Source organism: Cottoperca gobio, chromosome 12, assembly GCF_900634415.1.
Source record: "Cottoperca gobio chromosome 12, fCotGob3.1, whole genome shotgun sequence".
NCBI classification, from domain to species: domain Eukaryota; kingdom Metazoa; phylum Chordata; class Actinopteri; order Perciformes; family Bovichtidae; genus Cottoperca; species Cottoperca gobio.
This window is the reverse complement of record NC_041366.1, coordinates 8,413,802-8,438,318: the sequence shown is the minus strand read 5'-3', so window position 1 is coordinate 8,438,318 and position 24,517 is coordinate 8,413,802. Positions and strand designations below refer to the sequence as shown.

The window sequence follows — 24,517 nt, the reverse complement described above, 5'->3', positions numbered from 1 at the left end:
AATTATAATTGTGTAATGCATTGTTTGGTAGAGGATTGTCTTCACTAGCTTTTAGTGGGAACCTCCATTTGTTATTGATATCCAACATAATATATGAATTAATAGAAATAAAACATTTACAACTGCAACATTAATGGATTACTATAATAATACCTTTATTAGTGATTTATTTATAATTGACAAGCTTTTTCTGATGTCTTTTTAGAAAGTGAAAAACTCAAGACCCTTTATTAATAACTTACTAACATTTTTAACTTACTAGAAAGAGAGACACATGAGCATTTCTAAGATATTATAAATAATTCCTATAAATCATTCATTAGGGTGACTTATCAGAAAGTAACTAGAAAAGATATTATGCTAATTCTTGTGGACTGAAATGACTGAACTGATGATTGCAGATAATGATGAACTTTATTGAACAGTGCAAAGGATCAGAAGTAAACAGTAAAAGTGCAAACTGGTCATCTTTTTTAGGGAGCATGGCTGGAAAAATGAGGCACTAAAGTCTCAGGTGGAGCGTCTCTGCATTCTTCACACCTCCATTAGTCTGCTTGGTGAGAAACTGCTGGTGGAACTGAGATAGGGAGGGTCGCTCTCAGTTTGGGAGAGGAGCAGGAGTTGGTGGTGAAGGTGCAGGATGGGGAGGAGGAAGAAGCATCTCTGGTACACAACTCGTGTAGAAGGAAGGTATCCTGATGGCCCTCCATCATCTTCTGGTAGATCTTGAAGTCTGTGAAGAACTATCTGCCCAGGCAGGTATAAATGTGTTTGCATGTTAACTGAAAGATCATAGTGTGTGTGTATCTCCAGTCCTCGCTAAGGTTTCCACATGGCAATAGGACAGAAGCTGGCTGTGCAGGTTGCCGGAAGAGGTTGTAGGTGGAGGTTTTGTCTCAGCTGTCTGCCAGAATCTGCAGGTGGAGGTGGTGGTTGCAGGTTGTTGACAGAGGCTGTAGCTGGAGGTTTTGTCTCAGCTGTCTGCCAGAATCTGCAGGTGGAGGTGGTGGTTGCAGGTTGCTGACAGAGGCTGTAGGTGGAGGTTTTGTCTCAGCTGTCTGCCAGAATCTGCAGGTGGAGGCGCTGCCTGCAGATTGCTGACAGCGGCTGTAGGTGGAGGTTTTGTCTCAGCTGTCTGCCAGAATCTCCAGGTGGAGGCGCTGCCTGCAGGTTGCTTACAGAGGCTGTAGGTGGAGGTTTTGTCTCAGCTGTCTGCCAGAATCTCCAGGTGGAGGCGCTGCCTGCAGGTTGCTTACAGAGGCTGTAGGTGGAGGTTTTGTCTCAGCTGTCTGCCAGAATCTCCAGGTGGAGGCGCTGCCTACAGGTTGCTTACAGAGGCTGTAGGTGGAGGTTTTGTCTCAGCTGTCTGCCAGAATCTCCAGGTGGAGGCGCTGCCTGCAGGTTGCTTACAGAGGCTGTAGGTGGAGGTTTTGTCTCAGCTGTCTGCCAGAATCTGCAGGTGGAGGCGCTGCCTGCAGATTGCTGACAGCGGCTGTAGGTGGAGGTTTTGTCTCAGCTGTCTGCCAGAATCTGCAGGTGGAGGCGCTGCCTGCAAATTGCTGACAGCGGCTGTAGGTGGAGGTTTTGTCTCAGCTGTCTGCCAGAATCTCCAGGTGGAGGCGCTGCCTGCAGGTTGCTTACAGAGGCTGTAGGTGGAGGTTTTGTCTCAGCTGTCTGCCAGAATCTGCAGGTGGAGGCGCTGCCTGCAGATTGCTGACAGCGGCTGTAGGTGGAGGTTTTGTCTCAGCTGTCTGCCAGAATCTCCAGGTGGAGGCGCTGCCTGCAGGTTGCTTACAGAGGCTGTAGGTGGAGGTTTTGTCTCAGCTGTCTGCCAGAACCTGCAGGTGGAGGTGGTGGTTGCAGATTGCAGATTGCTCTTGAACCTGTGAGGAGTTCAAGAGTGACAGAAATATCAGAAATTAAATCAGAACAATGAATGAAACATTTTGCGATAGATTTCTCAGTGATGGAAATGTGTTAATTATCTGATTGATTGTTGACACAACATACCTCAGCATATGATTTACAGCTTCATGGTAGAGCTGCTGGTACTCCTCGACTAAGCGGTTCTGTATCTTTAGAGGTTTGTCAAGGTGCAGTGCAGCAGTGTGGGTCTGGGGGCCACGGCGGTCTGCTTCCTCTTCTGGGGAAGGTCTGCAGAAGCAGGAGAGCGCTGGCGCTTTTGCTTTACAACTGGCACCTGGAGAAGGTCAGCAACACACGAGAGGATATCAGGCTCCAGTAAACTTCTTACTTAACAACATACTTTTAACACTTTGAAAGAACAAAGATGAGAATCAAATGTCTCACCTGGTTGTCTCTACAGCAGGGACACCGTCTGCATGCTGCAGGCTTCCTTGCGCCCTCTGCCTGGCGTCCAGAGATTCTCCTTCCTGTCTGCTTGCCTTGCAGGTGGACGGGGACATCACACTGCAACAACACACACATGTTAGAATGTGGCTTCACAAGTACAATTCAACGTTTTCAAAGCAGACATTTTGACTTCGCCCTCATGTCAGTAATAACTTAGTGATGCATATACCGTAGCCCATATTTTATATTTTGTCACATATCTACTGGGAATTACTGTATGTACTAAGCCCAAGTACTTCAGTGCCACAGGCCTATTTTAATTAGCTTCATTGAAATACGCAATATCAATGTATTCCAGCTGGGAGATAAGTGATATACATTATTTTATTATATGTATAAAGGGAATATTATTAAAACATAATTGTACGTTGTTTTTAATGAATAGTTTGACGATTCAAATGACATTGAAAACACTGCAGAGTTTCAAAGTGATCAAATCTCACATTTTCCATGATGGAAGTTTGTTGCGTCGCTTTCGTCAGTCTCTGTGAGTCTTTACTTTTTGTCCGGATGTAAAAAGTCCTCAATAACAGCGATAATTTGGAAGAAATCGTTGAGTGAAAGTTGAGAAAACACTTTTCTTGACCGTTTTCAGACGTTGTTTATTTTTGAAATAATGATCGTATATGAATGATGTACCTGGAGAAAACCATAGCAACCAAGGAATCCTCCACGTCCATTTTGTACACATGTTCTTACAGTCACCTCATGTCTGTGATCTGAAGGTTATACAATCAGAGATCAACTCCATATCTAAATATGAATCTCCAGATCTGACTGCAGCCTCAGTCAGAGCTGGATTATAACACTGGACATGTATTACTCCAGTGTTCAGTTTGGTTGCTCAGATGTAACTCACAGTATTTAGCCTACAGCAGACATATTGTGCGCATGGAGGCGTATCTTATTCACCATTATCCACATACTTATTTATATAGCCTATCTATATACAAGTAAATCTAATGAAAGCACTTGTTATTGCATCATTAGTGGTACAGACCTGTTGTTGTCTTTACACAGAAGGCCGATCATTCCGCACAGACAACATTAGAGTTTCGTGAAACATATATTTAACTTCTTTAAAAAAGAAAAGTAGGCTATCGTCTACCACTGACTGCATATTTGGGTTGTTATTAAGATTTTTTAAGCTTTGGCTCAGACAGCAAAAAATAAGCAAAATCTGCGGGTTCATATCACAGCCTGAGTGAAGGAACAACACGTGACAGTTGTAAAAAGCTGGACGGTCCGCCCGCGGGCCCAGCAGGACTTTTATTTGGCTGTGTGTTGTGTACAGTCCACCATGCTGGATGTGGTACCCATGCCATACCTCGTTAGAAAGCTTCGAATCTCGTCTATTTAGATTTTGAGATCACAATCACAACAACAGGTACAAACTAGCAAGCAAACTCAAAATCATAACTTTGAGCCAACTCACCTATGCAGCCTCATAATAATCCTGTTGTAACTGTCTTCACGTTTTCCCTGTTTATGTAGTCGTACTGCACTTTAATTTTGGTTCCTAGTTTTAAAGTACAGGTTCATAGAGGCGGAGCTAATCTGCGGCGTTTGTGTAACGCGGTTTATTTAATCGACGCATTTAGTGATCGCGGCTCCAGACCATTGTAGCACAGTGCGAGGGGATACGATACGTGCTTTCACGTCAGAGTCTCCAAAAACACCAGAAAAGTCGCTAGATTTGTCGCTAGTAGCTTTTGACAAAAAAGTCGCCAATAGGATTTGAAAAGTCGCTAGATTTAGCGTTTAATTCGCCAAATTGGCAACACTGGTTCACCGTGTTTCTGTGGAGTCGTGTGTTTTGTCCTCAGGGGCTACCGTACACAAGTGTAACGTTACCGTATTCTCTCCCTGTATCAACAACACTGAAAAAGATTAAAATACTGAAACAATGACAACACACTTATGTACTTATATAAGCAAAAAGAGGGGAAAATACTTCTGTTTGGACATGAGCATGCTTTCTTATAAAATAATAATATATATAAGAATAATTATTATACAATAACTTCTCTGAATGTATTGCCCTTTTCCAGAGAATTAAGAACTCTTAAAATTATGTATAAATAACACTTGTAAAAAATTCAGTTTTAGTTCCTTTTACTCACAAATATTGCCAACAGTTGAAATATTAAACTTGAGCCTCATATAGGGCTCACATAGGTATGCTGTTACTTCTGAAATGATGTAAAACGATATCTATGCTAAAAATATCAAGTGATGTTGTACTGAATATATCCACTAGAGAGCAGGGAAGAGCTTTGCTGTGAGTAAGTCGAAGCTATGTAATAATAAAGGCCCAGGGGCTCTCTGTTTCCTTCATCTGCTATTTTATTCTAGGAGACCTATTTATGCAAGCCTAATTGCACGAGGATGTTTGTGATTGTTTGTGTGACTGTAAATCTTGTTTTGTATTATTTATCTATACTTTGTGATATTTTCCACATGCACCCCTCACTCTGCGTGTTTGTGTGTGTGTGCTCAAACCCTAAAGGACATCTATTTGCACAGCCACTAGACGGTGGGAGTACATTATCGGCCTGGAAGACAAAAAGGTATTAGTCAGAGAGACCGTCATCTATCCCACTAAGGTGCGGCTGCTGGCCGAGCACGTTGGTATTTCAGCATCGGTCGCCCAACTTCGATTCTGAATACATCTCCTTTAAAGGGCTTAAAGAGAAGGAGGGCAGCGGGGTCAGGCTAGTCTGTTAGGCTGACATTAAATCTATATCTGGGATATATGGTAACACACACATACACAGATGGATAGATGGGCAGGGAGGAAGGAACATCACAGAGTGGATATACAATAGTATAATATAAACACACACACACAGGTTACACGCACCATGCACATGTGCTATGCCATGTAGAACGTGTACACAAGCATGCACACTCTCACCTCACATACATACACCCACATGAAATGCACACACTTCTGTCATCATCACCTAGACCTCTCTCATGGATATGACGACAACAAATCAGGTTGTCTGCATCCTCTTGACATTTACAGGCGGAGATGAGGACTGATGTGTCTTTCTTCTGTTCTGCGGGCCTGTTTTATTAAATAACATCTGTTCACGCAGCATCCCTCCACCTACCAACACTCTGTAACCTCATTCCTATTTTTATTCATTCTCTGGAGTATATACAGTGCCTATAGAAAGTCATCATACCCCTTTGAAATAGTTACTTTATTTGCCGTACAGCCTGAAATCAAAACCCATTAAAAAAAAGACTTTTTCCAGCTTTATTTACAAATGTAGCCTTACAACATCAAACTAATGAAAAAAAAGTTGAGAGTTGTGAAAATTAATAAAAAATGAAAAACTAGAATAACAGGGTTGGAAAAGTCATCAGTCCCCTGATTTAATACTTCGTAGAGCCACTTTTTGCTGCAATTACAGCCATCAATCTATTTGGATATGTCTCTACTAGCTTTGCACACCTAGATTGGAGAATATTTGCACATTGTCTAGCAGAAGGACACAGTTTTCCTCAAGAATGTGGGTGAACTTGGCAGCATCCATTTTCCCTTCAATCCTGACCAAGTGCCCAGTCCCTGCTGAAGAGAAACATCCCCACAACATAATGTTGCCACCATCATGCTTCACAGTAGGTATGGTGTGTTTTGGATGGTGTGCTGTGTTCGGTTTTCGCCAAACATAGCGTTTGGAATTCAGTCCAAAAAGTTCAATCTTAGTCTCATCTGACCATAGAACCTTTTTCCACATGGCAACAGAATCTTCCAGGTGTGTTTTTGCACAAACAAGACTGAGTGTGGCACCTTTGGAGAAAAGGCTTCTTTCTTGCCACCCTGCCATACAGGTCAGCTTTGTTGTCACATGCACAGACCGACCAGTCCCAGCCATAAAGACTTGTAAGTCCTTCAAAGTTGCCTTCGGCCTCTTGGTAGCTTCTCTGATCAATGTTCTCGTAGTTCGGTCATCCAGTTTGGACGGACGGCCTGATCTAGGCAAGGTGTTGGTGGTGCCATACGCTTTCCACTGCTTAATGATGCTCTGAACAGTACTCAGAGGGAGCGCTAAAGCCTTCAAATATTTTTGTAGCCTTCACCTAACTTGTGCCTTCCTACAACTTTATCCCGGAGGCCTTTTGAAAGCACTTTTCCAACAATGGTACATTCTTTGCAGAACCATGCACTTCTATACAAGAAACAGCTGGTTTGATTCTGAAGTAATCAAAGTCACTTGAATGGATGTCCGGTGGGGGGCAATTAGCCTGGTGTTTGATCTGGAAGTTGATTGGTTGCACGTGAGCAAGTTTATAATGGTATACTCTAAGGGGCTGATCACTTATCCAAACCAGGTATTTCACGAATTCATTTTTAATAAGTGTCCAGAATTTATTTTACATTATTTTTTGCTTTGATGATGAGGGTCATAATGTGTACATGCAGTTCAAAAAAGTTAGATTTAATTTATTTTAGTTTCCAGGGTGTAATGTGACAAAAGGTAAATATTTTCACAGGGTATGATGACTTTCTATAGCCACTGTAAGGTCAGTTTTGTGTTTTCACTTGTGTTTGTGTTTACCACCCAAAATGACCCCTGATGTTTATTTTGCAGGACTTGTGATGGATTTCTCAGTACAGGTGAGCTCTGCCAGATTGATTTTGATTTGATGTGTGCATGTATAAATAAGTAATAAACCAGATGTGAATTATTTTCTTTTCAAAAACATTTATTTCAGTTTTTATCTTTACCTTACAGTAAATTGCATATCCGCTCATCAACATTTAAGGTACAGCGATAATGTTTTTTGTTTTGCCGCCCATCAATGAGACCACTGCTGCTGATGCTGCTGTATAGTTTAAATTGTAATACGGTATAATTCCCCATATGGTCCTTGATGGCTTCAGGCATCAGTCTAAAAATAAGGCTGTTTAATCTGAAAAGATACGAACTGGGAGATGGTGATTCAGCAGAAGTGTTTTGTTATAAAGTACAATTCCAAGTGAAATAGACAAATATTTATTTTCAAAAAGGCTTTTTTGCCATTTTTTCCCAGCATTATATTATAGTGAAATGATAGAGGATGAGGCCTGTGGATAGTGTTTTGTTTTGCCCTGTTGGGCTAGTGCAAAGTTCCACACAATGAACGGAGGCTGAGGACGCTGTCGCCAAGTAATCCCACTTGGTCAGAGCCCAATATCATTCAAGTTTATCTCTACAGTTACATTTTCAAAATGCTTGTGCCATGTCTATTTGAGCTATTACAAATGCTGAAACATTTCAGAAACAGTTTTTGAATTGAGTCACCTTCACAAATTCAATCCCTCCCATTAAATCAATGAATGGAACATGTACGATTAATGTATAACACGGAAAACATTTAAAAGGGCTCCCACATTTCTACAAATACGTTTATGTTAGAATAAATGGATAACCTTCTACCAAAGTTTTTAAAGAAAATTGGAATTGGTTGCTTCACAGTATCCCTAAAATAGTAGAGCACACAGCATGACAGAGTATTTATAATCATTAAAACACTGCTGTGTCTGAGCTGGTATGAACCTGACTATGACTCATACTGAGCCAAAAAATAGGACATTGCACACACATCATCCAGGCAGTTTTCTCCTAAGGTTTTCAACATTATCATCAATTGTCAATGAGGAAATGGGAGCCAAACGTCCAGAGGCTTAATCTTTGGAGCAAATGCACTACTTTGATGTGGATATCTGTGATTGCTTTAAGAGGTTAGATCTTCTTGAAGACCCTCATTTACTTAATATGCACAGGCATATAAATATGAAATGGGTATTTACTAAGAAAATAGTGTGCTTTGGCTTTGCGTTGAACATTTTTGTTTGTTTTTCAAGCCAATTTAAGCATTGCATATTTGTTTAAAAAGTGATTCCTTGGTGGCAAAAGTTGTCAACAACCAGTTCTTTTTAATCACAGCTTTGGCCTTTTATAATCCATACTTGTTTTTATGTTTGATTGTCTACAATTCCATGTAAAAATATTTAAACTTGAGTGATCTAGCACATATTTTTTCCCATGCTAGATGTTGGTGGTCAAGGGTAAAATGTTATGTGATGACAAGGCAAACCTTTTGCTGTTACTGTCCCTGTGCAGGCATCCAAGCCTTGACCGTACTTTAGAAAACTCCGGTTTCAGTAAGTAGTGTACCAGCCTCGAGCAGCAGACACTTGACATAGACGCGTACGGTGTAGAACATCGTGAGGAAGTCCTGGGTACTGAACAGAGTGTCTGCCAGAGCGAATCCCAGCGTGGAGGGGATGAAACCTTGGCCGTACTCCACCATCCACGTCCCGGCGCTCCACTGGACAGACGTGGCCTCACCTATACTGTGTACGATGGTGTCACCTGTGGAGAAAAAGATTTGGATGTGAGGGAAGAGAATTTCCTAAAATTGTACCCCTGAGTAAGGTACTTGACCCAGAGTTGCTCCAGGGAGACTGTCCCTGTACCTGATAAGAGCGTCTGCTAAATTACCTGTAATGTAAAGAAGAAAAAAATAACTATGTTTTTCTCATTCAGATACAGTATGGTTGCACCATTCATTTAGGATAGTAAGGAAAACATGAATACAAAAACATAAAATTGTAGATTAAATATGTTACGGTATTACCAGGGTAGTATATTTCGCTCTTGGTTGTCCCCTCCTTCCACTGTCTGAAGGTGCCGGATATGATAGTGTCAGAAATCTCGGCCCAGTAACGACCTGACGGAAGAAGAGAGCCGACATGGAGTCAAATTTCTATTGGTTGCTGCACAGAGTGATCACAAAATGTTAATATAAAAATAGGACAACAAATATTCAGCATACAATATAAGTAATACAATTGTGGGATACATGTACTGCATGTTAAGGTTTTTTAAACAAACCCCTTCTGTTTCTATTTGCCACCTACTAAAGGCAAGGGTCCAGATTATACAAAAACATGAGTGTGGTCCTCCTCAATATATTCAAGTTTTCAATTGCATGACAAACAGACCAACTCTAAACCCCTGTCATTCCTCACCTGAGTGTCCTCCTGTGTCCACTGCAGTACCAAACAGCAGCAGGTACTCTGTGAGCGAGGCATGGAGGAGACACATGGAGCCCATCCAACCTCCGGCGTTCACAAACACCCACTGCAGGTCCTCGTCGGGCAGGATGTGGCCAGGGTACCTAGTTCAGTTACACTTTATTAGCTGTTTTTTAAACTTACTTAAAACCGTTAAAAAAGTATTCAATCCTATTCTTTTTTAAGACTAAATCAGTACTTGATACATTGGGAAAACATTGTTAGATGCAGTCCTATCTTCAAGGCTGAGTAGCTAACCAAGTTTGATTGAATTGTGACTTTCAATACAGACATAACATAGTCTAAAGCCGAAATTATGAAAGTCAATTGACTAAATATGGTACATTTGGATTGTGATATCTGTTTCAGCACTTTGAATAAAAGCAACCAGCAATGTCCTGGTTGTAGCAGCTTCAAGGGGATGACATGTGTATTAGTTCCAGCTATAAGTGCTTACATGTCAGTCAGTGTATAAATATATTTCTGATTCAAAATAGTGTAAGTGTTTACCTCTTCCTGAGCTCCACCACCACTTTGGAGAAGGCCTGCTCATGGTCCGGTCCTGAGAATAGACACATTTCACTGTACACAAGGAAGGCAGGGAGAAGGACTATTTTGGCTGCCAACACTTTTTAGATTGCATTTGAGTGAACTGCAGGCTGGTCTTGACTTGATGTAGCTATACAACTCCTCATTACCAAACTCACCTGCGTACTGTTTGGCCAATTTGGCGACGTCTTCTTTGTTGAAAACGTACTGCTTAGTGGCCATCCAGTGCCGCAGCAGCAGCACGGCCAGGACGGTGACTGCAGCAAACAGGAATAGTTTTAAACTCGTTTTGACTATAGACATGGTGGAAACAAAAATAAACAGACAAAGACACAGCAGCAGTTTTGACTACACGTGTAAACAGAGGCAGATAGGTTGTTTCAAACACACCATCGGGAGAGGAGGTGTGGAGTCCAACTGACAGCCTCTTCCCGGTCAGGTGGGACCGGGAAGTGGCTGCTCAGCCAATCAGAGGACGAGTCAGTCACGTAGGCGACAGCAACTTCAGGGTTGCCAGCAAACTGTAAAACCCCCTTAAGATAGCTTTTAGATATTTCTGCATACTAATTTAACAATAGTTAATAACCCTAACCACAAATATATATTTTAAGAGTATGTATTGATTTCAAACATTTCATTTTCATGTTATTATATTTGGTCGTTTTTGCCGACGTTCACACGTTGATTTGTCCCAAACAGCAAGTTTTTTTTGCATGTCAAAAAAACAGGAAGCAGGAAGAGGAGTTTTTGGGCAGGAGGTAGCTAGCTGTTAACTAAAGTTCAGAAGGAGTTGATGGTTCAGGGTGAGGTGACAATTCTCAAACAGCACCGACAGACATGAGCACCAAAAAAGAAGTCAGTTTTGATCCAAAAGGTAGAACATTTACAATTATTGTATGCATCCCGGATACGGTAGCTGCAGATCTCTTGTTTACATCGGTGCAGAGAAGTAATTCCAAGCTCCATTCAACATTTGGTCATTTTATCTATTCCTTGCTAAACACCAAATACACACAAACATACTACATACATACTTTACAAGTAATTAGGATATTGAACTTCGCATGGGTCCATAACACTACAGAGCACTAGATATTGTCTTCTTACTGTTTACCTCTAACGCTACCTAAACGCATCATGCTTGCAATCAACCAATTTCAACCAATTATTGCAACATATTTATTCAACCAAAGTGATTTGTGTAAAAGCCGAATTTACTGGTATGTTCTAGTCATTTATAAACTGTCTTTAGACATAGTATACCCGGAAGCTGTTTTTTCTGATACTAGAGGAAGCATTCAGTTCACATATCTTTCATTGGAGTTCGGTCATTGAATTTCCATGTAAAAGAGACCGTATAGGCTCCCTGAAAGCAATATTGATTTCAAACCACTCAGACAGGCCTGTCTTCTTACATTGACAGACAACTTATTGCGTTACAGTACACACAGTCAGCTGTGTAGTCTCGTGAGTTCCTGCTGATTTACTACTGAAATAGTCATCCCTATAAACCACAGCTATACCATAATCATCTGTATCTGAATGCTTTTGGATGTGTTTCAGAGTTTGATGTTGTTTATTATTGATGTTGTTTATGTGTAATATCTAGATTCTAGAGTATAACAAATGTTTGACATTTTATAGAATAAATGACTTATACTTTTTCTTTTCTTTTTTAAGACCAATTCATTCATAATGAAAATAATTATTAAATGTTGCCATGATTGGAAGCATTCAACAAGACAAATCAGCATTTTACTGTCATTGCTAAACCAACATGAAGAGGATAAAATTTACTTTGAGTGACTAGTTTGTCAGGTTGACTTCACATGCACATGATTAGAATTCCGTCTTGGTCACCCTTTTGCCCTTGAGAGAACCAGCTCTCTCTGTAATTACATTGCCTTGTCTTATGTCTCCAAAACCCCGCAGAGCACCAGCATCTGCGTTATAACCCTCTGCGGGACACATGGGTCCTGGTGTCCGCTCACCGCATGAAGAGACCCTGGGCAGGTCAGGTAGAAAAACCTCCTGAGGAACACATACCCAGACATGACTCCCGCAACCCACTCTGTCCCGGGAACACACGTGCAAATGGAGAGGTAAGAACAGGGAGATACAATAATTCAATCGATGCAAACATCCCTTCTGTTTCTATGCAGTTAGTTGCAATTGATTCTGTAATAAACCATTTCACTGAAATTATAATGTATCAATACTATTTAATGCATGTGTCATTTTTTATACATATCTGGAAACATGCGGCAACCAAACATATGACAATTATAAATAGTATATGCTTTGGACAAGAATTAGATTTAGTTGTTTTCTACCATTCTTTGATATCTCTGTTTCTGTCTGTTTCTCTCCAGGTAAATCCAGACTATGAAAGCACTTTTCTTTTTGAAAATGACTTCCCTGCTCTTCAACCAGATGCTCCAGATCCTGGTAAATGCCACTTTTATGATGCTGTAAAAATGCTCATTGTATCACATAATAGACTAGAAAAGTGCAGTCAGAAGAGTGCAGATCTGGGAACAACCACTGCTGTTATGTTTGATTAAATACAAACCACAATTGTCTTACCTAGGGGTGGATAGGAACAATTCCTAAACCCTAGTGGAAATAGGATTCCAAAATGAAGAAGTTGTTGATCACTTGCGGATCATACCAGTCAATTAAGAGGAGTGAGGAATCACAGTATACACAGACATAATGTTTGCCGACTTATCTTATCTACATCTTAGGCACAAAACATTTTAAATCATTTCATGGAACTATGAACTGTTCAATCAGGGCTAAAAAGTGCAGGTGGTCAATGTGTTTGTGCCTAAGATTACAAAGAAAATAAATTGTTGAAAGTGTGATACCTTTTGTTCAACAACTTACATTTGCTGATGTGTTATTCAGGTTCAGATCAACATCCACTGTTCCAGTCTAAAGCTGCCAGGGGCGTCTGGTAAGAGCAAAGATTCATGTCACACATTACAGGAATAATCAATGACTGCTGTCACACTGTGTAAAGCATTTGTGTACAATATGTGTGAATGTTCCATCCATCCATCATCTACCCCTACCCCCCTCCAGCTCCGACTGGGGGATCCTGAGGCGTTCCCAGAACAGTAAGGAGATATAATCTCTCCACCGAGTCCTGGGTCTTCCCCGGGTTCTCCTCCCAGCTGGACGTGCCTGAAACACCTGCCTAGGGAGGCGCCCAGGTGGCATCCTTACTAGATGCCCGAACCACCTCAACTGGCTCCTTTCAATGTAAAGGAGCAGCGGCTCTACTCCGTGTCTCTCACGGATGGCTGAGCTTCTCACCCTATCTCTAAGGGAGACGCCAGCCAACCGTCTGAGAAAACCCATTTCGGCCGCTTGTACCCGTGATCTCGTTCTTTCGGTCATGACCCAGCCTTCATGACCATAGGTGAGGGTAGGAACGAAGATCGACCGGTAGATCGAGAGCTTTGCCTTTTGGCTCAGCTCTCTTTTCGTCACAACGGTGCGGTAAAGCGACTGCAGTACCGTCCCCGTCTCCAGCCAATCTCTCGCTCCATCGTCCCCTCACTCGCGAACAAGACCCCGAGGTATTTCAACTCCTTCACTTGGGGTAAGGGCTCATTCCCTACTCGGAGTAGGCAATCCACCGGTTTCCTGCTGAGAGCCATGGCCTCAGATTTTGAGGTGCTGATCCTCATCCCAACCGCTTCACACTCGGCTGCGAACCGATCCAGTGACTGTTGAAGGTCACAGACCGATGATGTCATAAGGACCACATCATCTGCAAAGAGCAGTTATGAGATCCTCAGGCCACCGAACTGCAACCCCTCTCCTCCACGACTACGCCTCGATATCCTGTCCATGAAAATCCCGAACAGGATTGGTGATAAAGCGCAGCCCTGGCGGAGGCCAGCATTCACTGGGAACGAGTCCGACTTACTGAGGTGCCGGATGGTTTTCCAGAAGCACCTTGGTGCTGACCGAAAGTCCTTCTCCATAGCTTCTCCAAACTTCTCCCACACCTGCTGCTTTGCCTCTGACATGGCAGAGGCTGCCGCCCTTCTAGTCCTTCAGTACCCTGCAACTGTTTCCGGAGTCCTACCGGATAACATAACCCGGAAGGACTCCTTCTTCAGTCGGACGGCTTCCCTGACCACCGGGTCCACCACGGTGTTCGAGGGTTACCGCCCCTTGAGGCACCTAAGACCTTGAGACCACAGCTCATCAACGCAGCTTCAGCAATAGAGGTTTTGAACATCGCCCACTCAGGTTCAATGCCCCCAACCTCCACAGGGATGGCTGAAAAGCTCCGCCGGAGGTGTGAGTTGAAGATCCCCAGGACAGGGGCTTCCTCCAGACGTTCCCAGTTCACCCGCACTACCCGTTTGGGTTTACCAGGTCTGTCCAGAGTCTTCCCCCACCCCTTGATCCAACTCACCACCAGATGGTGATCAGTTGACAGCTCCGCCCCTCTCTTCACCCGAGTGTCCAAAACATGCGGCCTCAGATCAGATGATACGATTATAAAATCAATCATTGACCTATGGCCTAGGGTGCTCTGGTACCACATACACTTATGAGCATCCTTATGTTTGAACATGGTGTTTGTTATGGCCATTCCATGACTAGCACATGTCTGGGTCCCTGACCATCACTGCCACCCGTGTGACAGCGCACCCGACCCCAGCAGTTTTTCCCATGAGTGGTGGGCCCACAGGATGGATGGATGGGAGGCACCACGTAGCTTCTTCGGCTGTGCCCGACCGGGCTCCGTGGCAAACCCGGCCACCAGGTGCTCGCTGTCTGGCCCTCCCTCTGGGCCTGGCTTCAGACGGGGCCCCCGGGCTCCTCCGGGCAGGGTCTCTCCTTTCCTTTCCCTTTTTTTCATGAAGTCGTTTTGAACCATTCTTAGTCTGGCCCCTCGCCTGAGACCAATTTGCCTTGGGAGACCCTACCAGGAGCACTAGGCTCCAGACAACACAGCTCTCAGGTTCATAGGGACACACAAACCTCTTCACCACGATAAGGTGATGGTTCCCAGAGAGGCGAATGTGTGAATGTTATTAATTGGAATGATACATCCTATGAAACTATGAAAATATGCCAAAGGACAGAATAAATAATACATCAATTAGCAACATTTATGTTTTAATACTTGGTTCTTTTTTTTAAATAAATAAATAAAACATACAGTGTCACAATGAGATGTATATTAGATATTAGAAGATGTGGTTAGAATGAACTCAAGGATGCATCTTAATCAACGTTCCTTGATGATACATTCAAATTTATGACAAATTAAATTTGATCTGATGAGAGCAATCATGCAAGCGGTCATGCTGAGGCAACTTTCATAAGTTGTTGTGATTATCATCAGCTATTATAAGAGAAGAGGATTTTGTTAATCAACACGCTGCATGCCACTTGTGTTCATGACATCTTAAATTATGCAAAACAAAATCACAAATCCACACCGACCTTATTGTATATTAATTAGTGTGAAATCCTCTGTGGCACCAGCAGATGGGGATGTTTCATAGGAAGTAGATTACATTATGAGGACTTTGATTTCAGGCCTGTGATATTTACCTCAGACCATGTTTGTTGGTACAAAGTGGATAAGAGCTTTGCATGTTGTCAAATAGTGCTTATTCCTGGGAGTATATTGTATTCAGTTGTGAAATGTGGACTTTCTGATCTATTGGCATTGACTATTGGATTTATTCTGTCAAAGTCGATAGATGGTCTCAGAAGACTACCAGGAGAGCTAATGCTTTGTCAGCGCTCACTTACATACACAATACACAATAGTGTATAATTGCGACATCCACAGAAAGCTATGTTGCACAAAACCTTTGCTAACAAAGTTATTTTTCTTGAAGCTTGGCCTCACATGGCTCTTACTGTGCTGCTGATCAGTAAGTGAAGCTTTAAGCATATAGTGTATACAACCCGTTCACATTTCATATCTAGCAAAAGACATGTGCTCATGAAAGTTTCAGTTTCATATGATATAAAACAGAGTAAAGCAGAACATGACCGGATTTGATAGGCTGAAAACTGTTTTTGCAGAAAAATTACTTTATCGATTATCAAAATAGTGAATCAGTGAATCTTTACAGAGGTTCCTGAACAATCTTGCATTTCGGGAAATAGATTCTGCCTGACAGCAGAGTGACACAGCAACCGAAGAATAGCCTAGAATAAATCAAAACACTGTGCTGGTGGAAAACTGTTGGCAGATGTAGCGGCTGTCAGTTATTTCTCGCCACATGCACTCACAGAGTAAAGAAGCAGAGAAACTGGACTGTTATACGTGTTGCGCTGTCTTTGTATTGATTGTTACATTTCAGGGTATTTTTTCTTTCCCAAAGATTCATTCTGTGTGAGTTTGTGTGTTTTTTCCTTTTTATGATGTAGGTAGTGGTTGTTAGTTCAGAACAGGTTTTCTTACTTGTTGTCCGCGCAGTCCACAAAGACTCGTTGACTAGAGCGTTCTGCCCTGCAGCAACATTCAGAGAGCCAATTAGAGGGTAAACAAAATGGGAATTTGGGTCATGGTAGATAAAAGTGAGATGAGGTGAGGAAATTCTTTCTAAACTCTGTACAAAGTAAGACATAATTCCACCCTGATTCAGCACAAAGTGTTCATATATCACGGTGGATATCATGTATAAAGCTCAGACCATATACACAGGATGCTCATAATAAATACCTATCATAACATAAGGAAAAGCAACAATATAATCAAAGTGTTTGTATTTCTTCAAATTGTAAAATACATTTCACAGGAGCACACGAATGAATTTCAGCCCATAAATGTAATCTGTGTTAATACTGAACTTCTTGCATTTGCTTCTGATTGTATTTCAGAGCTGAAGAAACCTGCAAGTTGCCAGACTTGCTATTTTCTAAGTGCAACCATTTAACAATTGATCTGTAAAGCAGCACCAACAACAGCTTGCTTCTACAGAATATCCAAAGAAAAAAATGTCAAAGAAGACATGTAGCTGTCTTACACAAGTGGTCTCTGAGAAGTACAGAGCAGGTATTTCACAATACTCAGCTCTGGGGTTCAGAGATATATATTTTTTATTTTTTTATTTTTTACAGATTATCACTTTTACTGTTATTAACCAGGCCAGTACATTACATCAAAGCTCTTTTTTTATGTATTTCAAGTAAAACCCAGCCGAGACAGCAGCGCATTCATCACTTATTAGCCACTACCTAAACAAAAACAAATCCTAATAAATAATAAACACACATGAGATAATGGAGAGCCAGACAGAATAAAGACAGAATGAGAGTTGAAGAATTACATTTTTTGAATATATTTTTCTTCCCTCATTTTACATGTAGATTTGGTATATTATGCTGATTTTGTGCCTGGATTTAAAAAAAAGAAAATAATCTAACATTTTCTGCCATCCTCTGTCTTGTTCTTTATCTCTTTCTTCAGTAAGGTCATGTGTTTCCATCCCTGGTCTGACGTCACTCTCCCTCTCATGAACAAGCAAGAGGTTGTCAAGGTGATTAACAAGTGGGCGGAGCTCGTTGAGGAACTAGGCATCACATACCCCTGGGTTCAGGTATGTAGTACACACACACACACACACACACACACACACACACTGATCATTCCTTTGTCTGCTCTGTCCAATTTTAAATTTTATTGTGTCTTGTATTGGATTGGATAAAACTTTAATAATGCCTCTGGGTAAACTAACATTCATACAGCAGCAGCAGCAGAGACAGTAGGATGTAGATACAATGTAGAGATCAGGAGCTGACGTACATCTTTACTGGTTATGATACATTATTACATACAGGTTGATATTCTAAATTAGTGTTTCTCAAACTTCTTCAGACCACGGACCACCTAACTCCCCAAATATCCAAAAACAATAGGCCTGCTTACCACTCCAACAATATATAACAAATGACAGCCTAATAATGAGGTTTATGTGACCTTCTCTATATCGCTCGTTCACACATTAAATCAACAATACAAATACAACTACGGATTCTACAAGCGTTTCGTTCATATGCGATTTAAACGGTGAATGCTGATAGATTTTACACATCATAGGAAACGTGGACTACATTTATTACTGAGTTTATGTCCATACAGAGCTTACCCACAACAAGATCGTTTGCTACTGAGAGATACGCAAAACGCAAACTGTGAGGGCGCCTTCGCCATGTGTTTATTAAATTCATCATGTTTTCTCTCAAAAAATTCTAAAGGTTTCCCAATGTAATCTTTGTTTTTATTCTCAAAATGTCGCTTGAGCTTGGCAGGTTTCATAGCCTCGTTCGCCAACGACTCATAGCACAAAACACAGTGTGGATCCTCTTCATCTCCAGTCCAAAAAAAATCCAAATTTGATGTAGTCGCTGTGTAGGCATGTTTAGTCCAGTGCCACTAGAATGCTGTTTGTATTCACCTATTAATATATTAAATTCCAGTCTAAGATTGTTTTATACACTTTTAGTGCTTGTCGGAAGTCACACACACACACACACACACACACACACACACATATACAGGACTGTCTCAGAAAATTAGAATATTGTGATAAAGTTCTTTATTTTCTGTAATGCAATTAAAAAAACAAAAATGTCATGCATTCTGGATTCATTACAAATCAACTGAAATATTGCAAGCCTTTTATTATTTTAATATTGCTGATTATGGCTTACAGCTTAAGAAAACTCAAAAATCCTATCTCAAAAAATTAGAATAGTTCCTCAGACCAAGTAAAAAAAAAGATTTATAACAGCAAAACAAAATCAAACATTTGAAAATGTCCATTAATGCACTCAGTACTTGGTTGGGAATCCTTTTGCACGGATTACTGCATCAATGCGGCGTGGCATGGAGGCAATCAGCCTGTGGCATTGCTGAGGTGTTATGGATGCCCAGGATGCTTCAATAGCGGCCTTTAGCTCATTAGCATTGTTGGGTCTGGTGTCTTTCAGCTTCTTCTTCACAATACCCCACATATTCTCTATGGGGTTCAGGTCAGGGGAATTGGCAGGCCAATCGAGGACAGTAATGCCATGGTCAGTACACCAGTTACTGGTGGTTTTGGCACTGTGGGCAGGTGCCAGATCATGCTGGAAAATGAATTCCTCATCTCCATAGAGCTTTTCAGCAGACGGAAGCATGTAGTGCTCTAAAATCTCTTGGTACACAGCTGCATTTACTCTGGGCTTGATGAAACACAGTGGACCAACACCAGCAGCTGACATGGCTCCCCAAACCATCGCTGACTGTGGGAACTTCACACTGGATTTCAAGCAACTTGGATTTTGCTCCTCTCCAGCCTTTCTCCAGACTCTGGCGCCTTGACTTCCAAATGAAATACAAAACTTGCTTTCGTCTGAAAAGAGGACTTTGGACCACTCTGCAACTGTCCAGTGCTTCTTTTCCATAGCCCAAGTCAGACGCTTCTTCCGTTGTCTTGAGTTCAGAAGTGGCTTGACCATGGGAATACGGCTATTGTAGCCCATTTCCCGGACACGTCTGTGAACAGTGGCTTTTGATACCTGGACTCCAGCTTCAGTCCACTGTCTTTGAAGCTCCCCCAAATTCTGGAAGCGACTCTTCTTCACAATGCTGTTAAGGCTGCGGTCATCTCTCTTGGTTGTGCAGCGTTTCCTGCCACATTTCCCCCTTCCAACAGACTTTTTGTGGATGTGCTTTGAAACTGCACTCTGTGCACAGCTTGCTCTTTGAGAAATTTCTTTTTGTGTCTTACCCTCCTGATGGAGGGTGTCAATGATGGTCCTCTGGACAGCAGTCAGATCAGCAGTCTTCCCCATACTTGTGATTTAGTTTACTGAACCAAGCTGAGTGTTTTTCAAGGCTCAGGAAACCCTTGCAGGTGTTTCGAGTTAATTAGACGATTCAAGTGATTCGTTGAACACCCTACTAGTATACTTTTTCATGATATTCTAATATTTAGAGATAGGATATTTGAGTTTTCTTAAGCTGTAAGCCATAATCAGCAATATTAAAATAATAAAAGGCTTGCAATATTTCAGTTGATTTGTAATGAATCCAGAATGCATGACATTTTTGTTTTTTTAATTGCATTACAGAAAATAAAGAACTTTATCTCAATATTCTAATTTTCTGAGACAGTCCTGTACATATACATATACATATACATATACATATCATATGTGTGCTTGCAGCTCCTATGATACTCGTGAAACATTCATAAATACGACCATTCAGCTTTGCTCAGAGCATAAACTCCAAAGTCTTGTTAAATTATTGATCATGTACTGGGCTAGCTGCTGTGTTGATAGAAATTTCATTTTTCTGACATTCGAGCTGGTTCCCTCTGGGTACCTTAGGAAAGGCTGCGAGCAAACTTACACAAGAGGACGTAGATCAAATACACACACTTCTAAACTCTGTACAAAGTAAGACATAATTCCACCCTGATTCAGCACAAAGTGTTCATATATCACGGTGGATATCATGTATAAAGCTCAGACCATATACACAGGATGCTCTAGCTTTGAATCTGACCCTGGACATGTGTCATATGTTCTCAAATCAACAAGTTAATCCCTTCTCTTATCATCTTTCCAATTGATGTCAAAAACATTTTTGCCCATTAAATCTTTCTTTGGGATACTAAAGTACTGTCTCATAATAAATACCTATCATAACATAAGGAAAATCAACAATATAATCAAAGTGTTTGTATTTCTTCAAATTGTAAAATAAATTTCACAGGAGCACACGAATGAATTTCAGCCCATAAATGTAATCTGTGTTAATACAGCCTAATATGCGCTTCATGTGACCTTCTCTATATCGCTCGTTCACACATTAAAGCAACAATACAAATACAACTACGGATTCTACAAGCGTTTCGTTCATATGCGATTTAAACGGTGAATGCTGATAGATTTTACACATCATAGGAAACGTGGACTACATTTATTACTGAGTTTATGTCCATACAGAGCTTACCCACAACAAGATCGTTTGCTACTGAGCGATACGCAAAATGCAAACTGTGAGAAAAAAAATCTAAATTTGATGTAGACGCTGTGATATTTTCTCTTCACTTTAGCGTTGGACTTTCTGCTCGCGTTCAAGACGAGTTTCACAGATTTCAGCCGGGTGGTGGTTGGACGGTGAACCGCTCTCCTGGGACTCAGTAACGCACACAAAATCACTTGTTGTCGCTGAATCACCTGCATCAGGACGATGCACCTTCACTGTCGCGTCGGATCTTTGCTTTAATTTTCTTTTAACTGACCCTGTCTAGAGCCATCCATCCATCTTGTCAGTTGACCGTGGCTCAAATTGACCGCGCAGATCATTTATGACGTAAGATCGTAAAACGGACCTACGTAGCTACGCTACATCTATGCTACACTCTAGTCTATACTAGTCATTTTTAAGAAACACTTTAAACTTATAATACATTAATTTCAAATGTGACATTTCACCAATATACTCACGGACCACCAGTGGGTGGTCCGCGGACCACTCTTTGAGAAAGACTGTTCTAAATGAATCCAGAAAAATCACAGCTTGTTTTTGTTTTATTTGTTTAGTTTGTCCAATGGCTCCAACTACTGCTGTACACATGAGCCATAAGCCATTACTGTGTAAATTAAACATGCTGGAGCCGTAGAAGATAGTCATTTATTGGTGATTTTCCAACCAAAATGCTCATGTCTTCTTGCCTTAAGTTTTAATTTAATTTACAATTGTTGAATGATTATTAGACTCAGAGATTTGTTTCTCTCCATTTCAGTATGCTCAAATGTATCATGAGCTAAAGAATACATTTAATGAGATTTCTTAAATTTCTCTAGTCTGGTCAGAAACACAACTAGTGTGGAAAGTATTTACATTCTTAGATTATATTTACAGACCAACCAAATATGACCCTAGAAATACCTCATGTTCTGCATTTCTGAATCATCCCCACTCTGTTATCCTGGATGTCGCCAGATGTTGGTAGCTTATATTATTGTTTCCTGCATAACTGCAAATAAAAAATCCTTCCTGAGATAGGAAAAATACTTGAGTGCAGGAAATTCTCACTTAACAGAAAAGTGCATACAGTGCTTTTCCATATGCTAACGTTCTCCTCGCTTTCATAACTCCAGTCTCTTCCTCGCGTTTGAGTCCCGCCCATGAGAGGAGGCGAGGAAGTGACACGAGGACGGAGGAGCCGAAGCTGCCGAAAATGAGAAATCCTTCCATAGTTCCATAGCGTCAGTCTTAAGCGACATCTGTTACATATGACCTAATTTTGGGCAATTTTAATAAGAAGAGCAGCAACATTGCACCACAATGAGAAACCCTAAGAATAAGAAGGCAATTAAAACAAAATATGTGTTTGATAAATTTCTTATGGGCCGATGATGCATTATCTTAAGTTTGTATTTTATTATACAATAATTTTTTTGGTTTGTATTTTATTATATATATTTTTGGTTTTAGGAAAAAATATACAAATATTCTTTCCTAAAACCAATTTTTTCTTGAATAAAAAAGAGGTGCTGCATTTACCTCACGCCAAGACGTAGATACACCTGTGTTTCCTTGCTCTAAGCGTAATGATTGTCCACTTTGACTTTTGACTCATGGAGGTAAACAGAATTGCCTTCAGCCCAGTGCTGACATCCATTGTAGGGCTCTTCTCTTCTTCTCTTTCTGTCGTTTTGATTCGCTTTGCCTCAGTCCAAAGGGTAAACTAAACTCTGGTTTAACTTTTCCACTTATTTTCTGTTAGATCTTTGAGAATAAAGGAGCTATGATGGGCTGTTCAAATCCTCACCCTCACTGTCAGGTAAGAAATGTACACATGCATAAAAACACACAAGGTAGTCATTTGACTTGCATTCAAGCGCAAGTGCGAATACATTTAGGTAATTTCAACGACACAAATAAATCAAATGTCCTCGAAGGGAGAATATTAAGTTCAGGAATACATACATATATTATGACACATACACCAACCACCTCTTTCGGTACGACTACTTTCGAGGTGCAGCATTAACATGAAATAACAAAAGCTTTTATCACACAACACAATATGATTTGGTCCAATTTGCACATCTGAGATGCTGGCTATTCAGATTCACTGTGACAAGTTGAATGTGTTAAAAAGGACTCTCATAAAGGTTTTGAGTCAACATAGCTGTTAATTGACTCAGAAAACACCAATTACCGATTGTGCTTTTGTCACATTTTCTGTAAGCGTATGTCTGAAATTCTTTCCCATTTGTGATTTTATTTTTTTTAATCCATAATCATATCTATATTTTTGTTTGGCTTGTACAAGAGTGTTTCTTGTCTTTTTATATTTGCCTATAAGGTAAGGAGATCCAAGCAAAATCAACACCTGAGAGAGAGAGAGAGAGAGAGAGAGAGAGAGAGAGAGAGAGAGAGAGAGAGAGAGAGAGAGAGATGTATTTCCTTTCAAACTGTCACTTCACAGTGTGATGCTGAGATTGACCACAATCAGAAGGGAGAATGACATAAACAGAAGCATGGTTAGTGTAGACAGGGGCATGTGTTGAATTTTAAAAAGCAATAGTGTTAATATGTCAGCCTATGTCAGCAACGAAAATCCCACCTGTGCGTGCGTGCGTGCGTGGCGCGGTTTTTATTTAGTTCTCTCCTCTCCTTTCTTCCGCTCTGTAGGTGTGTGCGCACGTGTAGGTGTGTGTGCACATGTAGGTGTGTGTGCACGTGTAGGTGTGTGCATGCGCACGTGTAGGTGTGTGCGTGCGCGCGTGTGTGTTTTTTTAATTCGAGAAAAAAAACAAAAACATCTTGAATTTCAGGAGAGGCGCAGGGCTCCGTTGGCGGGTACGTAAACACATAAGGGACGGGTATTTACATTCAGGAAATACATGTTTATTTAAAGTATGTATTACTTGTACAGACATGTTTATAAGATTTATTTATTTTATTTGATGAGTTATTATCATCAATGTATTTGACGATTGATGAGTTGTGTGGCTTTTGTTTTCCCCGACGAGTACTTCCTTGCGATGGCAGAGTCGGGAAACATGTCCGCTACACTGCGACTGAAATCATTGCAGAAACTGAAGGCTACATTATTTTTGGCGCTAAGCATCGACATCTTTCCCTCAGCTTTGGTCACTTGGTTTGCCTCCGATACAGTTCTTGTCACAAATGAAGTCATTGACAGTGTATGTTTTTGTGCCTCTTGGGCGTGCTTGTGCTTGCACGATTTTTCTTGCTGGCGAACATCTGAATGGCGTCTCCATCTATCTCCATATATTTTCGTCTTCTTCTGTGTTATTGCGCCTGTTTTCTTCTGTGTGTTTACTGGCGGATAACGTTTTTCAGCTAAAGTTAAACATAATGCTCTATTGGAGGCCACTTTACACTTTTTTTAATTAGGCCTATTTTTTTTTTGAAAGGTTAAAAATACGGGATAATTACGGGAAAAACGGGAGGGTTGACAGGTATGATGGTAGGGGAAACACTGATGT

The 24,517-nt window shown here is 41.0% G+C and overlaps 2 protein-coding genes and 1 long non-coding RNA gene across 8 annotated transcripts in view; 1 reads left to right on the top strand and 2 right to left on the bottom strand.

Annotated features, from left to right (window-relative positions):
- Window positions 1-439: 439 nt before the first annotated feature.
- On the bottom strand, window positions 440-2,424 carry LOC115016918 (uncharacterized). The gene is made up of 3 exons (XR_003833208.1): window positions 2,311-2,424; window positions 2,011-2,200; window positions 440-1,883 (listed from the first exon to the last, which is right to left on the bottom strand). It is a non-coding gene; the product is annotated as an uncharacterized LOC115016918 (long non-coding RNA).
- A 4,651-nt stretch (window positions 2,425-7,075) lies between these two features.
- On the bottom strand, window positions 7,076-10,495 carry sigmar1 (sigma non-opioid intracellular receptor 1). Of its 2 annotated transcripts, XM_029445380.1 has the most exons (6): window positions 10,391-10,495; window positions 10,159-10,257; window positions 9,962-10,013; window positions 9,407-9,555; window positions 9,013-9,105; window positions 7,076-8,747 (listed from the first exon to the last, which is right to left on the bottom strand). In XM_029445380.1, the coding sequence occupies exons 2-6, from the start codon at window positions 10,220-10,222 to the stop codon at window positions 8,518-8,520; spliced, it is 588 nt and encodes a 195-aa protein (XP_029301240.1). In that variant the 5' UTR covers window positions 10,223-10,257; window positions 10,391-10,495; the 3' UTR covers window positions 7,076-8,517. The 2 variants fall into 2 exon arrangements, with proteins under 2 accessions (XP_029301240.1, XP_029301239.1); XM_029445379.1 differs by having other exon boundaries at window positions 10,159-10,473.
- Window positions 10,496-10,738: 243 nt separating this feature from the next.
- Window positions 10,739-24,517, top strand: part of LOC115016682 (galactose-1-phosphate uridylyltransferase-like) — a 46,991-nt gene continuing 33,212 nt past the window's right edge. For 3 of the 5 annotated variants that reach the window (XM_029444633.1, XM_029444638.1, XM_029444636.1), the window contains exons 1-6: window positions 10,739-10,874; window positions 11,933-12,102; window positions 12,373-12,448; window positions 12,911-12,959; window positions 17,463-17,592; window positions 22,783-22,839. In XM_029444633.1, coding sequence (XP_029300493.1) covers window positions 10,838-10,874; window positions 11,933-12,102; window positions 12,373-12,448; window positions 12,911-12,959; window positions 17,463-17,592; window positions 22,783-22,839 — 519 coding nt within the window. In that variant the 5' untranslated portion in view covers window positions 10,739-10,837. The remainder of the gene's footprint in view (window positions 10,875-11,932; window positions 12,103-12,372; window positions 12,449-12,910; window positions 12,960-17,462; window positions 17,593-22,782; window positions 22,840-24,517) is intronic. The other 2 variants (XM_029444634.1, XM_029444635.1) reach the window with 2 other exon arrangements.

Excerpts from the sequence above, each read along its gene's own strand:
- sigmar1 (XM_029445379.1), bottom strand. The coding sequence starts at position 10,303 with ATGTCTATAGTCAAAACGAGTTTAAAACTATTCCTGTTTGCTGCAGTC. Across the intron at positions 9,556-9,961 it reads GTGGTGGAGCTCAGGAAGAG|GTACCCTGGCCACATCCTGC; the intron begins GTAAACACTTAC and ends TAACTGAACTAG. Across the intron at positions 8,748-9,012 it reads GAGCGAAATATACTACCCTG|GTGACACCATCGTACACAGT; the intron begins GTAATACCGTAA and ends TTTTCTCCACAG.